Source organism: Haliaeetus leucocephalus, unplaced genomic scaffold (genome assembly GCF_000737465.1).
Source record: "Haliaeetus leucocephalus isolate CR32 unplaced genomic scaffold, Haliaeetus_leucocephalus-4.0 Scaffold295, whole genome shotgun sequence".
Taxonomy (NCBI): domain Eukaryota; kingdom Metazoa; phylum Chordata; class Aves; order Accipitriformes; family Accipitridae; genus Haliaeetus; species Haliaeetus leucocephalus.
Genome location: NW_010972731.1, coordinates 3,504,737 through 3,520,252, shown reverse-complemented (window position 1 = coordinate 3,520,252; position 15,516 = coordinate 3,504,737). Strand labels below are relative to the sequence as shown.

General features: G+C 39.3%; 1 protein-coding gene across 4 annotated transcripts in view; it reads left to right on the top strand.

Moving 5' to 3' along the window:
• The window catches only part of PDGFA (platelet-derived growth factor alpha polypeptide), a 33,994-nt gene that overhangs the window by 16,602 nt on the left and 1,876 nt on the right, over positions 1-15,516 (top strand). Inside the window, exons 5-7 of one of the 4 annotated variants that reach the window (XM_010570247.1) lie at positions 2,743-2,869; positions 4,499-4,581; positions 5,799-5,925. In XM_010570247.1, coding sequence (XP_010568549.1) covers positions 2,743-2,869; positions 4,499-4,554 — 183 coding nt within the window. In that variant the 3' untranslated portion in view covers positions 4,555-4,581; positions 5,799-5,925. Of the gene's footprint in view, positions 1-2,742; positions 2,870-4,498; positions 4,582-5,575; positions 5,623-5,798; positions 6,044-10,775; positions 10,950-15,516 lie in introns of those variants that run through there. The other 3 variants (XM_010570246.1, XM_010570248.1, XM_010570249.1) reach the window with 3 other exon arrangements.

Genomic DNA, 15,516 nt, shown 5'->3' with positions numbered 1-15,516 from the left:
GGACAAGCAAAAGAAGCTAATCTTGGTTTGTTGAGGAGTGACCGTCTCAAAGCATTTGGCACTTGAGAATAACTGTACGAGATAAACACCAGGGAGAAAAATACAAAGAAGAAAAAAGATGCTAACACAAGGCCAAATCCCATGATGTTAGCATAGGTATCTCTGTTTATACCCACTGAAAATCAGAACTGCAACCTTCAACATTTTAGATTAGCATCCTGTGGGCCAGCAGGTGTTTGTTAATAGATGACACAAGCACAGCAATTTATCTGGTTTGTGCTGCTTCAGTTTGAATATATGCAACATCTTACAAAATGACATTCCTTTAGCTTGCGTAGCATGAAGTAGGGCAGTGGAACGTATGCTGGATTGTATCTTAACTACAGTACAGTAAAAAACAGCTTTAAATTGCTGCATAAATTCATTATGATCCTATTCAAAGTATTATCTTTTTCAGTTTTTTTTTTATGTTGTTTAATACCAAATAGCCACAGGAACTGCATATATCTTTCAGCTTGGAAAACCAAGCAAAACAAGGACAGACTTTAAAAAGCTTGATTACAGTTTATTTTTGTTGCATGTAATTTTCAATAAGACTGGTTTATTCTAACAGCTGTAATAAGCATGGCAGATCTGAAAGCTGTTTCATGATTGCTTGGTCTCTTTCTTTGTCTCTGATGATGGAGGTGTCTTAATTACTGTTTGTTTTTGTAAATTTTAAGGATTAGTCATCCTTTGATGCCAGATGACTCAGTTGTACCATACATTTTCAAATCTTTGCATTCAAAGGCTTGATGGAGTTGGGTTCTGATAGGAGATTTTGAAACATACTGCTTTGACCCATAGCTGGTCTTTCAGCAAAAGCATTCTTGTATGTCATGGCCAGCTCTTAATCTGTTTATAAGGAGATCTGACAGTTTTGGAACATACCTTTTAATGTGGACACTTTAGTTACTGCATCTGTCTCTCTGCAACTTTTGTTTGCTGGGTAAATGAAAATTGTCTCCAGATCCTGTTGACACAAGAGGCGGTGACTAAAATGTGGATCTGAACTCCTTGCTCCATGAAAGCTATGGCAGATTTCCCACTGACTTTTAGTAAGGCCAGGATTTTGCTCTAGCTTCTGTTACTGTCATTCGGAGGTCCTTGGTAGTTTGTGTCCACAGAGCCACAAGAGTGTTTCTGGGAACTTGGGAATGTGATGTTTTTTTCCAGCCACCACTCTCATTTTGTGACACTGTTCCAGTTTTGGGAGCGCCAGGGAATGATTTTCATAGTGTGAAGATTGATGTGGGGTATTAAATCCCTACCAAACACACAAGTAAACCATTACCAGGAGAGTCTAGTGTAATTGTGGATGCTTTATTTGATACTAACTGGAGCTTTTGGTTGGATCAGACTTAATGGCTTTGTCCTGTAACTTTTGTAGAGACAACCAGCCTCTCTTGTCCTTCTGCTCCCTCATCTATCTTATTTATAATGCATACCTGTACTATGTAGTCTTCTTGTTTGCTGGGACAGCCACATTGCAGCCCCCTTTTGTCAGATGTTAGATAAATCATCAGTAGGACTGAGAAGCCATGATTTCATTTCAGTGATTTTAATTTCAAGCAAATGATTATCACCTATTCATGCAGTGTTTAACACAATTGTAAGCTAAACATTGGACCCCTTACACACTGTCTAGCACTCTCTTTGCCCACATTATGCCGTATTCCCTTGCACGGCCATGACCATCATGCCCGTTACACTTAGTGCAAGTTGGCACCCAGCATCCCATAACCCATTTCAGTGCCCCAGCACAGCAGTGTTCTTGCCCCCTGCGCTGTTCCTCCTCTCCTGGCTGCCGGCACCAAGTTGGTCAGGATGTCCTCACGTTCGGTATCCTCCCCACCCCAACATCCTTCTCTTCTGCATTGGTTTCCTTCAGATGAGAGACCTGCATGTAGCCAGAGCTTCTCCAGCATGCTGCTTCCTCCGACTTCACCTTCCCTCCAGACTTTTTTTTTTAAGGATACCAGTGCGTTGGCCCAAAGTGGAGCAGTGCAGTTGGAAGCAGTTGGATGGACTGTAGAGAAATAGCATACCTGCCAGCTATCCACAATAAAGCCAAAGGCTGGATCCAGTTTGCGAGTGGTAGTTCCCTTGGACCTAAAAACAGTGCATGGGAGCTCTTGTAAACAAGTCCCAGGTCATTGCAAGAAGTGAGCAGGATTGAGATTGCTGCTTTCTCAGCTGTTATTCAGATCCTGGTTCTGTATTATTGAGGACACTACGTTCAGAGGGGTCTGGAGACACCAATTTGTAAATTATAAAACGTATTACAAACCAACTTAATGCCTTCACTGTTAGCCTTCGGCGTAAGAACAGTGGTCAACATGTACAGAAGATCAGGCTAAAAGTGGCAGTCTACAAGAACAACCACTGACTGGAATCTGTATAGAAGCTTATTGTGATATATGTGAAAGCTGAGCTGCTTACAACTTCAAACCAAAATGAATGGGAAATTGTTTTATCTCTTGGGGGAAAAGAAAGTTGTTTCAAACTGCTGAACTTGAATAAACAAATAGTCTGTGCAATAAATAGTAACACGATGCACAATTAAGATAAAAGATGATTAAAAGCTAACATTTTATATGGGTTTGGCTACATTAAAAAATAGAGGTATTTAGTTACCTGTCTTCAGTTCTGAACTATAACTATGTCAATGTGTCTCAGTACATACCTCATCGTATTTTATAGGTGGCAAAAGTGGAATATGTTAGAAAAAAGCCAAAATTAAAAGAAGTTCTGGTGAGATTAGAAGAGCATATGGAATGCACCTGTACATCATCAAATACTAATTCAGATTATAGAGAAGAAGAAACTGGTATGTTTTCCTTTTATTTTTGCATTTATGCTGATTTCATATGGACCTTATTTTTATATTAGTAAAGAATGTAAAGCAAACTTTGCTTCCAGTGAACTCAGTAGAGAAGCTCCCAGCTACTTCTCTGTGTGTTGAAGATGCAAAATTAGGGATAGTTTGTGCTGTATAAAGAGTTTGGATTTGAACTTTAAAGTGTATCAATTCTCATTAAGTTAGCCTTTAAATAAATGTAAATGCCCAGTAGTATTCAGGTCTTGCTTAACTAAGTTAAAGGTTGTCATGTTGCAGCTTATTGGTGAGCTCTCTTGCCTAATTTCTTTAGACTTTGTGGAGACAGGGCTAAGGCTGAGATTTACTTGACCTTGGGGAAAATATTAATGAAATGAACGTAAAGCACTTAGGAATAAGTTCAATATTCAAGAGTAAGGAGTTTTGAAACAACATTGCCTGTTCCTGTTGTTTTCTTACTTACATATAGTCAAAGCATTTATTGTCAGTTGTCACATTAAACCTAAGTTTGCCTTACCAAGACAACATTGAAGTTACCATGGGGAAAGATTTATGGGGAAAAGTATTTACTTTAAATCTGACTTTCATAAAACCACCTAAAATCATTAGCTCAGATCCTCATACTAGGGTGCAATCAATGCAGAACTTGACACTTATTCAGGAAACCCACTACAGTAGAAAGGACACCTCCCTTTCTCCTGATTTTGGTTGAAGGAAGCCTCAAAAGTTTGTTTTGCACCTCTGCTGGGAATTTAAGGGTGCACTAGACCCAGCCCAAAATTAGAGTCAATGAAAAGCAGGTAAATATAGGAGGAAAGCTGCCCAAAGGTGATGGATTTCGTAGGTGGCTGGGTAAGGAAGGGTTTTCTGCACTGTCTCCATCCAGCATGGAGACATAAATCTGGTGTAAGCAAATGTAAACTTCAGTTGCTATGTACAGAGCAGAAGTAGGATTTATATAAAAGAAAAGTTAGGCCTCTGCTGTGATTTTATTGGACATCAATTTATAATCTGAGCTGAGTGTTTTAGATGAAACTAGGTTGAGTTATGAGTAGACAAAACCACATTGAAAATGGTTATTTTTATGTGTGTATGGCTTGATATTTTTTCTATGTCTTCTATTTGGAAAAAAGTTTCATTAGATCAATTCCAGTTTTCCAAAAAGTCTTTAATTGCCAAAGACTAAGCAGTTAAGATTTTAAGATGAAAACCTTTCTTTTTGAAGTGTGTGAAAAATGGGGTAGAATTGTCATGGAAGAGTATAGATTTCTAGGATTTAATTACTGATAGGAACAAAACTTGCACCAGCGAGTGGATGGTGAGCTGAAAATAGCTTGACTACAGAGCTGAAAGCAAATGTTGAATACTGCATGGTAACAGTAATTATAGATGGATCTTGGAAATGACGTGTGTAATGCCAACTTCGTTTATTATTTCTTTGCTTTTGTATAATTACTTTGTAAATGGAATGTCAAATCAGACGTTATAAAGTTATTACTTTAATGCAAAGGACAATGAGATTTCTTTTGAAATGTAAATGGTTTGAGTATTTATTACTTCAGTGTTCAACAAAATGCATTACCTTAGGGCTTTTTACCAGCCCTGCCCTTATGTTAACAGGAAGGCCTAGGGAATCAGGTAAAAAACGGAAACGAAAAAAGTTAAAACCAACATAAAACCTACTGGAACTATTTGATATTCAGGTAGGACCTATATGCTGAACACCCTAATAGCACAAGTATGGAAAACTTAATCAAATATCATCACTTCAACTTAATCACTGTTCAAAATCTTGACACTTGCTACCTCAAAGCTGCAAAGAGATTAGATTTGATTGGCTTTGATAATTCTACCTGCTGGTATTTTTCCTTTAAGCTCCACATCACCATCAGCATCTTACATTCTTGAGCTACTTCCTTTTCTTGCCTTTTTTATTTCTTTTGTTTTTGGAGGGTGCTAATACTTCAGCTTCTGAAATCTCAAGTTCCATTGCCTCTGCTTTTGTTTCATTATTATTGATTTCTGAGGTCAAAGCATCACATAATAATGCATGAATGAATTGCCAGGTTACAAATTGTCATGTTCCCAGTCATTGGCTGTAAAACATTGAGTGTACATACAGCAAATACTATTGTATGCATGACCATCAAACCCATGTTTTGGCATGAACTGGGATTGATTGTACATGCACCTGAGATGGTCTGATGATCTGCCTACCTGACAAGGAGGATGCTTAGAAATACCATTTTTTGTGTTGCAGGGCCCTGTGTTACTTACACCAGAAAATTAAGATCTCTTTTTTCATCTGTTCAGTCTCAGTAGGATGTTGACAATCAGTCATTGAAATTCATGAGGTTTTCAGTGTAGTGAAAAACTTAACACCCTCTCAATGCAAAAATGACTGAAATCCTTTGGCCAACATATTAGCAATGTATGATGATGGCGATACACATTCCAACTTAAATATGGAATTTCCATTTCTTAATGACTTGAAACAATGTAAAGTGCAGCACTTGCAATTGATTCTAGTATTTGGAGTGGGAATGATTTGGATTTTGCAGTGTATGTGCCTAACACCTGGATGGTGGTGAATTTAATTTCAAGCACCTATTTTTTGCACATAAACTCCCAATGGCAGTTTTCATGTATACTGATGTATCGTTTCTAAAGAATGCTAAACTTGATATCCTGTTTCAGATTAACAGGTATTTATTGGGAGTAGTATGATAGAAGCAAAGATTTTCTAAAATTCAACTTTAAAAGTGAGCATGTAAACTCAATCAAAACAGCATTTAGAACTTCTTGTCCCAGGTTAGTGACTCTTCATGCAGAACAGTTTTTTTTTTTTAAGTCATCTACTTAGAGGATAGGACCTTTGATTCTAATCATAGAGTTATTGTATCTTTTTTCTCTCCTGCAGATGTAAGGTGAAAATAAGCTAGAAAAAAAACTTCTCTCTGGGACATGGATGTACATGGTTTGTTACATTCCTGAACCTACTATGTATGGTGCTTATTGACTGTATACTTTATTTGTTCTCCTGTGTGAAAAAACTGGCTCAAAAGAACACTTAATGAGAACAAAGAGACAATGTACATTTGTTTAATGTGACATCAAAGCAAGTATTGTAGCACTCTGTGAAACAATAGGAAGCTTCCCTGTCCAAAAAAGAAAAAAAAAAGAAAGAAAGAAAAACAGAAAAGAAAAAAAAGACAGTTGAATGAATGGAGGATACCAAAAGTACTCAAAAACATGACAAAAATCTAAGTGAATAGTGGATTTCTGTCAGAGCAGTCAACGGTGCTTTACGTCAAGAAATGTGCCTGCGTTCTTGATGAAGATGGATGGACACTGGTGGACTTCAGGCACAAAAAAAGCAGGAATGTATGAAATGATCAAATGCCACGCAAACACTATAGAACAATACATCCTTGCTTGGTGGTGTTTTAAAAGTCTATACAAAAAAACCTTCTGGGGAGCCTTAAGTGGATTTTTTTTTTTTACACCATAAAGTGATTATTAAGTTTTCTTTTTACTCTTTGCCTAGCTTTTTATTATCTCTTGGACTACATTTGCCAATAACACATATAAAAGACTGGTATAACAATAAGCAGAACACAAAACATTACGGTATTTCTCCTAGTGGGATGCAAACTAATGAGATGTATTAAAATAAAAATGGTATACCTATGCATAATTTTCTAGACGTTTCTTGGTTTATGTTCCCCAACCTCCCCCGTAATTTAAAGCATTACATAAAAAGAAAAAAAAGAGAAAAAAAGAGAGATGTGCGTAAACAAATCATAGGATATCCATGCAAAAATCCTTTTTTTTCCTTTAAGAATTATGCCAGTTGCCTACTAGTGATATTGTGTTAGCAATTGTCATTCTTATCAGTATACAGATACTTTTATTTCACATGTTGGAGCTGTGTGAAATGTACAAATTCTTGTATCTGCATTGTACAATGTCATGGTGGCATGGGAACTACCTTGCTGCAAATATTTGAACAAAACCTAAAATTCTTTATTTTTGGTAAAATGTTATGCTTTATGTGTATTCAACAGAAATATGTGTTTTTGTAAAGGTGAAGTTTGTATTTTTATCTAAAAATTAACAGTTTTATATACCTGAGAAAGCCTGCTATGTTTTCTTGAACCAAAAAAAAAAAAAGAAAAAAGAAAAAAAAAGCATTTTGTGGTCATATTTTTGTAGTAGAATAGCCCAAATAACATCAAAATCTATTTTAACTATAGCAGGGCAGATAAAATAGTCTGGCACCAGCTCCTATGTTTTCAAAGTGCCAAAGGATTAAATGTTCAGTTCCCCATGGATTGCAGTGGGAGCCACATGGCTGAATCCTTCTGTACTGCTTTGGAAATGTAGGGCTGTGCCAGATATGACATGGCTACTCATTTGGCCAAAATCACTGCCCCACCCCAGTAGTTTGGATTATGTACCCTTTGTTTTATTTGGATTATCACATTGGATATGTAAAATGAACTACTGGATTCTTTTATTTGTGAAACATCTACAGAGAGATGAAAGAGTTTTCTTAGTTTGGAACACAAAAAAGTTTGTCTTGAAGACAGTGTTTCCACTCAAATAAAAAATATCTTCAAATGTGAATGAACTGCAGAACCTTAAAACAACAGAAGAGAGAGAGATTTTTAACTTCTCAGTTTCTTTAAATATAGTTCAAACATTCCCCTCCTGTTCCTGTAGCTATGTCCAGTTTCAACCAAACAAAGCAATGTTAGCTAACAGGCATTATTGGCTTCAGATGCTAATGCAGAGATAGAGTTAGTCACCGTTCTATTTTGTGATCATTTTCCCAGTGTATTTGTTGAGCACCAAAACTGGAAATACATTTAACTAAGATTGTCTGTGCTTGTTTTCCACTAAGTGTACTGTTCACAATGTTATGCACATGAATGTATGTGTCTGCGTTTAAAAAAGTGTATAAAATGTAATTTATATATTTATGTTTCAGTGGGATGCCAATAATGTTGCTCCGTTCCTTTTTTGTCTAAAAGATATCTAATGAAAAAAACCCATATATCCATTAAAATCATGTAGATGAAAAGCATTATGTGACCCACTCAGACACTGTGCAGGTATGAAAGGATGTCAGAAGTCACTTAAGTGGAATAATTTGCAAAAACAACTTTTTGAGAGTCCTGTGGTTGCACTGGCATAAGAAGGTTGCATTCAGATCTGTGGGCCAGCTTCCCTGGAGTAACTCCATTGAATATAATGGAGCTCTGCTGATTTACATCACGAGAGAATCTGGCCCTACAGTAGTCTTGGAAAAAAAAAAGCAAACTGAGAGGCATGCATTTTATTGGTGCCAGCAAATAAATGTTTTATGCCAAATTCAGAAAACCAGGAGAGAATGAAGACTGAGTGGAGTCTTTTCCAGTAGTCGTTTGTTTGAGACTTGTGGTCTCGAGTTAATTTGTTACCAGGAATGAAACACATGTGAGTCTTTGTTCTCAAGCACAGTGTTTATATGGCATGCAGCAGCAAACGCAAAAATCTCAGGGCTATATTCTCAGCTAGTATAAATTGGCAAACGTTTTTGACTTCAGCCGCCCCTAAGCTAATTTACATCAGATGAGGATCCAGTCCACGGTTTTTACGATATGAGGAGTAGTGTCACGGTGTGAGCGTCACTTACTGTAGTCCAGCTGAGATACTACCCGCCAGCCTTTCGAACATTACAGGCTATAGTGTTAGTCCTTCTTCTTCAAAGTGGCAGATACAACCAGAAGGAACAGTAACATTAAAGGTTGTGACACAGGAGACATTAATTCAAAGTTAAGTTGGACATTTCAAGGGCCATATCCTCAGCTGGTGTAAATCACCATCACTCCATTGCATGCAATGGAGCTGTACCAGCTTACACCACTTGAGGGGCTGGTCCCTCATTCTTGCTCATCCCTTCCACTACTCGGTCCTGCAGGGATCTCAGATTGTCGTGTACGGTTAATGTAATCCTGTGTTCTCTAATACTTAAGCACAATAAGTGAATATAAGAATGAGTGTCAGACTTAACTTTGAATGTCCAAGCTCTGAAATGGTTTGTTTCACCATTGTGGCTGTAAATTAAACAGTTCTCTGTGCATTTGTGAATGCTGTGTCATATCTTCTTCCACTGTCTACTGGAGGTGGTGGACTCCATCTGGACTTTTAAAGTGCTGCATTTGGAGTGTTACAGGGAAGGGTGTGAGCATTTGGAGCTGCAAGATATCTGATTGACAGCTCTTTTATTTGTGGGGTGGGGGTCTAGTATGGGGGCTTAATGAAGGAGTTGAAGATGATAGTTGTAAGTCACGTTTCCATGCAATCCTTTTAACACCTTGTCGTTTTTGTCCTTGCACATAGTAGGTAGATATTTGGGGATAAAACGTTTTTCTGTTTTACGTTCTGCAGTCACTTCCTCTGTCCAGAGATTCAGAAGTTGTTGGTCTGATTTAATCTTTTTTGAGATCTTTTCTGGTCAGAAAGTGTATATGTAGGGGACTGCCTGAAAACAATCTCAGTGTTATAATATGGTGCACGATCACTGGTTCTCTAGTCAATTCATTACATCTAATTCTGTGCTTCATCTTTCCAGAGCTGCCCTTCAGTTGCTTTTGTTGAGTGAAATCAAGGATTACGTGCCAGTTTGCTTTCCTTTTCTCCTGTCCTCCGTCCTGCTTGGCATCTGCTTTATTAGACAGTGCGTGGTGACTACAGGCAGTTGCTCCTCTCCAGCCCTGGAGGTTCCTGGGCAGCTCCAGCACTTCCGTGTCTTTGAGCTTAGGCTTTTAACTCTGCTTGGACAGCATCTCATGGGTCTCCTCCCTCCAGCGGGCTTCAGCATTCCGGCTATGAGGTTCTCTTGGCTGTCCTCCTCGGTTCCCTGTTGCATTGCTGTGGTCTACTTTCCAGCTGTTCTCTGCCTGACTTTCCCATCCCTCTGTTTCTGTCTCTCAAAAATGATTTTCCCTTCCTAGGATCTGTCTCATCATATATCTCTTCTCTCTCCTCCTGCCTGACAGAACAACCTTTTTATCTCCAAATCAGTTGCTTTATCTAGGCATGTGCCCCGAGATCCTGTCTCCCAGACATACAGGCCCATAACTGACCCCCAGAGGAAAGACAAATGCTGTTATATAGACAGGTGTTTGTGGAGAGAAAAGGATTCATCTTTGCATTTGGAAAAATACTCATTACTGAAGGCTCCCTGCTAAAGCTCTGTCCAATTCCAGCAACAGTGTAACTCTGGAACAGCGGCACTGAAGCTATTCCAGACATCTGACAGTTCATTTAAGATCAGTGGCCCCATTTATAATTTAATTTGAAAGTGTACCCAAAAGCAAAGATGAAGTTTCAAAGCTACCTCAGATTTGCATGCTCATATTTTACTGTAAATTGAAAGAAATCATGTTCGTAGGCCCCTTCCATGGCTTCGAAAATCTTACTCAATATCTATCTGGCCCTCTTTTGGGCTGGAAATCATGGTTGCTTTAAAACAGAAACAATGTGGAGGTTTTCAATGAAGTAATTTTCTTGGTGTTTCTTAATAACACAGCTTCTAGTACTAGCAGATCTCAGAAACAGAGTCAGATAAAAATTGTTTAAACTCGTAAGAATCCCACTTAAGTTTGCTTTAATTTCAGGTAACAGAGAAAAGCCTATCAGTGTTGCCTTCCTCAAAAATCAGCCTATGTTTTGTATTTATTATTCCATTTAATTGCTGTGTATTTTCCCACATTTTAATAGCAAGGTATTATTCCATGTCTGAGCTTTTCTGTGCCACTCTTTGCTGTAGCATCTCTGCGGCACAGCCTTGAACTGGTTTGTGCTCATATCTCCTCTGAAATAAAGAACTATTGTTATCCCATTTTAGGCGAGACCGAGGCATGGAGAAATGACTGTGCAAGGTCACACAGCAAGGCTATGGCAGAACCAGGGATAGGACTCAGATCTGAGTGCTCATCCAGTGCCCTAAATCACACGACCATCTTCCCTTTCCAAGAATGAATCCTTGCACCCTTAGAGCTAAATACTGAAAAGATTGAGGGTAAGTCATTTTGCCTAATTATTGTGCATCGGATACATGATCAAAAACCACTGCGATATCATCAGAGAATGTAGTGACTGATGAAAATCCAGCTTTCTGCCCATGCAATTATGCAGCCTTTTATGCTATCATGAACTAGTCATTTCCTGCATCTCTAAGGAGTCAACCTTTTGTGACTTACAGTGAAAATTATCCACATAGAACAAATCAAGACTCAGATTTTATGGGAATTTACAAAAATTCAGTAGACAATTTTCATTGTACGTCCCTTCAGTTCTGTGTCATTCACTCCTTTTATGGTGTGGGTAACATTTCCTAAGGGAACTGTTTTTACCATGGGCCCAATCCTGATTCTTTTTCCCAGGCCCTAACGTGGAAAAGCACTTTAAGAGGTGCCTGTGTTTGCCCTTCTTCAAACCAGTGCCTAAGCATGCTTGTAACTTCGGACAAACATCCCATTGACCTCAGGCAAATGGAACAGAGTTGATGCTTTATTACTCTTCTTGAGTAGGGTGTGCCTTCCTGACACTGGATCCCAGTTGTGGGATGGGGGGTCTTCGTGCTCTTAGAGTACTGAAGTATGTTGTAAGCAACCCCAAAGATGAAGTAACAAGGCTAGAATATACAACTAGAAAAACAGCTGGGAGAATTCCTCTCTCTTCTACTCCCATGGAGGTTGCCATTTTGAAATACATGTTTGTTCTTTTTTGGGAAAGTACTTCCCTGGCGTGGGTGGATTCAGGACTGCAATTACTAGTGCTAGTGAGCCTATTTAAGATTATCTGTTTGGATACCTCAGAGAATATAATTTGAAAACTCAGAGTCATACCCGTAACACACAAATTTGAGATGGGAAAAAATACTGAGAACAAATTTCCTGTGAAATTTGGCAACTTTTAGTTTAGGGGAAAAAAAAAGTAATTAGAAGATAAAATGGAAAAGATCAAAAGCTTGATCATTAATTTTTCAGTTGTGGAATGTTACCTGTCCCTTTAGTCATTCTAATTATTTGCTGTATCAGGCTAAATTATGTGCTGAAGTAGCTCAGAATTACTACAACATGTAAAAAGTTATGGCTGCTTCTCACTGAACTGCTACCTATTATCATGGCATATGACTGTGAGGTGGGGCCTGCAATCACAGTTGTAAATCAAAGAACAAGTCATAGGTTAGGTACTGTTTTCCTTAGATATTGTCTCTAAGTTTGTTTTCTGTATGCTAGTATCTTGAGCGACGTTTGGTGAGCTTTTCAGTTAGGTGTAAAGTCAAGAATACGTAGTTCCCAACCTGAAACTAAGGACGTGCTAACTCTTAGTCTCGTTCATAATCAATACATGAAATTCTGGCGACGTCCTGGTGATAGAATTTCTGTCACTGAAGGTTTCAGTGTCACATTCTTCCAGTGTTCCTTCTTCCCCTAGAGGGGAATCCAGTCATTATTGTATTTGACTCATTAGCAGGCCATCAAATCTGACTTGGTTTGAGGTTTTAGCATCTAAAAATTTCTGTTGGGGCCGATACTTGGGCATACCAAATGTCTTCCACGATCTTAGATAAAAATGCACAAAGAAAGGCTGACTTGTGTGCTTCAACAGAAAAGAAATCCACATACGAAGGCTGGAGTAGTCCCTCAAACAGGGAAATAAGGAGCCAAGTTTCTAACAAGTGTTGCACACTCATCTTCCCAAGATCAGACGTGGTGTTTTGGCCTTTACGTACTATCTTTCATCTTGCATAATGCAGGCAACTGGTTTTACTGTCCATCTTTGAAATTGAGAGTAGCTGTTAAGATCAGGTATGCAAAAACCAGAAGCACCCAGAGATGCAGTTGAGCCCATAGCACTTGAAATCCCCTGGGGATTTTGAAAATATCTTGATTCTTGAAAGCAATCACAGATAAGTAGAAGAAAAGCATTTTTAAACACTTCTGAAAATCCCACCCTGGTGTATTTGGCAGGTGAAAAAAGAATCCAGGAAGTATAATACATATATTGATCATTCACTGACAAAGTAGATGTTCGTAGAAAATGCTCATGCTTAAATCTTTCAGCAGTTAATGATGATCTTTACAGTCCATAATACTTGAATACTTCACTTATCGATACATCAGGGCTTGGATGAACTTTGAGACTTATGAAAATGGGACACTCCTTAGGCCAATGGTAGCTCTATGTTCCAGTAACTGATCAACCAATTACATAATTGGCCAGATCACTAACTTGCATAAATAGATGCAACTGCATTGACTTCACTGGAGATGACAGTTACCTGAGAATTGACCCGAAACTCTTGCCACAAAGCAGATAATGATTTCATATTTTGCTGTTTAGTGTTGTTGTAAAAATAGACTCATTTCCTGGAGCAGTTAAAACAAGAAAATCTGGAAAAGCAATTTCCCACAGAGACTCATCCACACTGGAATTTGCCGAGGTCCCCGGATGTGAACATGTGCTGTTAGAAAACATAAAACAGCAACTTTGTTTAGGGAAGCCTCTGACCTGTCAAAAATGCAGAGCATTTGTTACCAGACTTTTCCTTGGCAATTAGTGGGTAGAATAACTCATAGAAATTGTTTTGTTTGCTTACAAGGGGCGAAGCAAGACATAAATTCAAGATATCCCCTGTCTGACCACAAGAAAGAAGACTGTCCACAGAGGGTCTGTGGGTGAAGTGCTGAGCGGCCTCAGCTCCCTTTGGGGATGAACTCAAACTTGTAGACCTCAGTGAAGCATCAAGAGCTCACCAGAATTGCCTGACATCCCAAGCTGTGATTTTTTTCAGTAGTCTAAGCAATTTGGGCATCCAATTTTAATTCATTTTTACAAGACTTTCAGGAAGCCTCAGTTGGCTTCAGAATGCCTCTGTCTTTGTTCCACAGAGACTAATTTTGACCCAGGGATGTCACCATGAGTGTTGCCTTCCTTCTCTGGGTAGCAGCACTCAAACCTTAAGTTTGCTTTCTGCTGTTTGGTGTAGGTGTTTCCCAGCAGTGACTTTTCAAGTGCCTGTTGCATGCCCTGTTTGCTGCTGGGACAGCCTGATCTTTCAGGTGGGGAGTCCGCCTTACTCGATCCATGCTTCACCTTTTCCTTAGCACTTTGGCTTTACATGTCTGTTCTATATAAAGGTGGTGCTGGTTCAAGCTGAAGACCAGGGAAGTTTCGAGAGGTCAGGTTTTCTGCTATGGGCCCTGTTCTGCTGGAGCCTGTTGCCCAGCTGTGTCTGCTGTATGGGGCCAGAGAAGGAGGGAGAGATGCTGCAGCACTTCAGGGAAGCCAAGATAGGTCTTCTCGTGCTCAAACAGTCCTGCCTGAAGACACAGCCTCCCTGGCTGCCACTAAGCACTGCAGTTTCCCCCTTTCCCCCTTGCCTTGAGGGCTGATGTTTCCCTGACGCCAACACGTCCCTCATACAGAGGAAGGTCTCATGCTGCATTGTGTGTGATTGAGAGACGTATCTGCTCGACAGCAAGATTCCCGTGCAGACTGAGGGCTCGGTGCTCATGCACTTGGGAGTGAAGACGTTTCTTGGTCCAAACACACCCACAGTAAAGTAAGATGCTCAGAGGTCTCTTTGGAGCCAGGAAGCTACTCAAAAATGTGTTCAGGATCTGAATTCCCCTTGAATGCAGTGGGTTTCCACAACAAAAATGACAGAAGCAATTTATCCCAGATAGACTGGTTTCTTCAACAGGCCACGTATGAGTCCTGCAGGTTAATGCTCAGCTTGCATACCTTACCGATTGCCACAAATACTGCTTTTAAATTAAATTGTCACTATTTATTGAGGGATATGTTTCTCTTACATGTGCTTCAGAAGAGCTTGTGTAACAGCTTGTATCCATTTGTTGTGCAGAGCCTGCTGGCTGATCCAGAACGGTTAGGCTATGTCTGCATACCTAATAGGGGTTTGGGGACCTTGCAGCTGCAGTTAGCAAGCGCAAATGTTTCCCATTAGCTCCCAGCGTTCCCCTAAGTTGTGATTCAGCAAGACAGTCAGTGGAAGGCTGAACTTGAGGCATGTGAGATGTTTCTTTGAAGTTACTCTTGCTTAAAGTTAGGCATGATCTGAGTTGGCTTGCTAAGCTGAGGCCCTGAAGAGCCTACTGGCTAACGCAGTGTAAGCTTAGTCTTTTCCTCTTATGCATTGCCTGGAGTGATGTTAGTTTCAGAAGCGTTCTGCAGCCTTGCAGTAAACTATTCCATAGTATTGAGGGAAGGCTTTAACTATTCAGTGGCTTTCTACCAGCGAGCTCAGCTACACTAGAAAGCCTATAGCAATGCTTGCCCTCTCTGGGCCTCTAAGGTCTCTTCCTTCCTTATTTTCTTCAGCATGTTTCTTTTCTAAGGCAAGTGAAAAAAAAAATAGTACCTTAAAAAGGTGGGAAATTAAGCAGATCGTATCATCTTGATTCCTTTATCTTCTTAATTAAGGAGAAGTTTGCCAATAGTGATCTGGTATTTCCTAAAACAAGCATACATGAAGAACACTTTGAGAAACTTCAAAAGAATTTTCAGGCTAGATCAGGAAAAGATAAAACCAGAAGTGGAAACTTCTAATACACTTT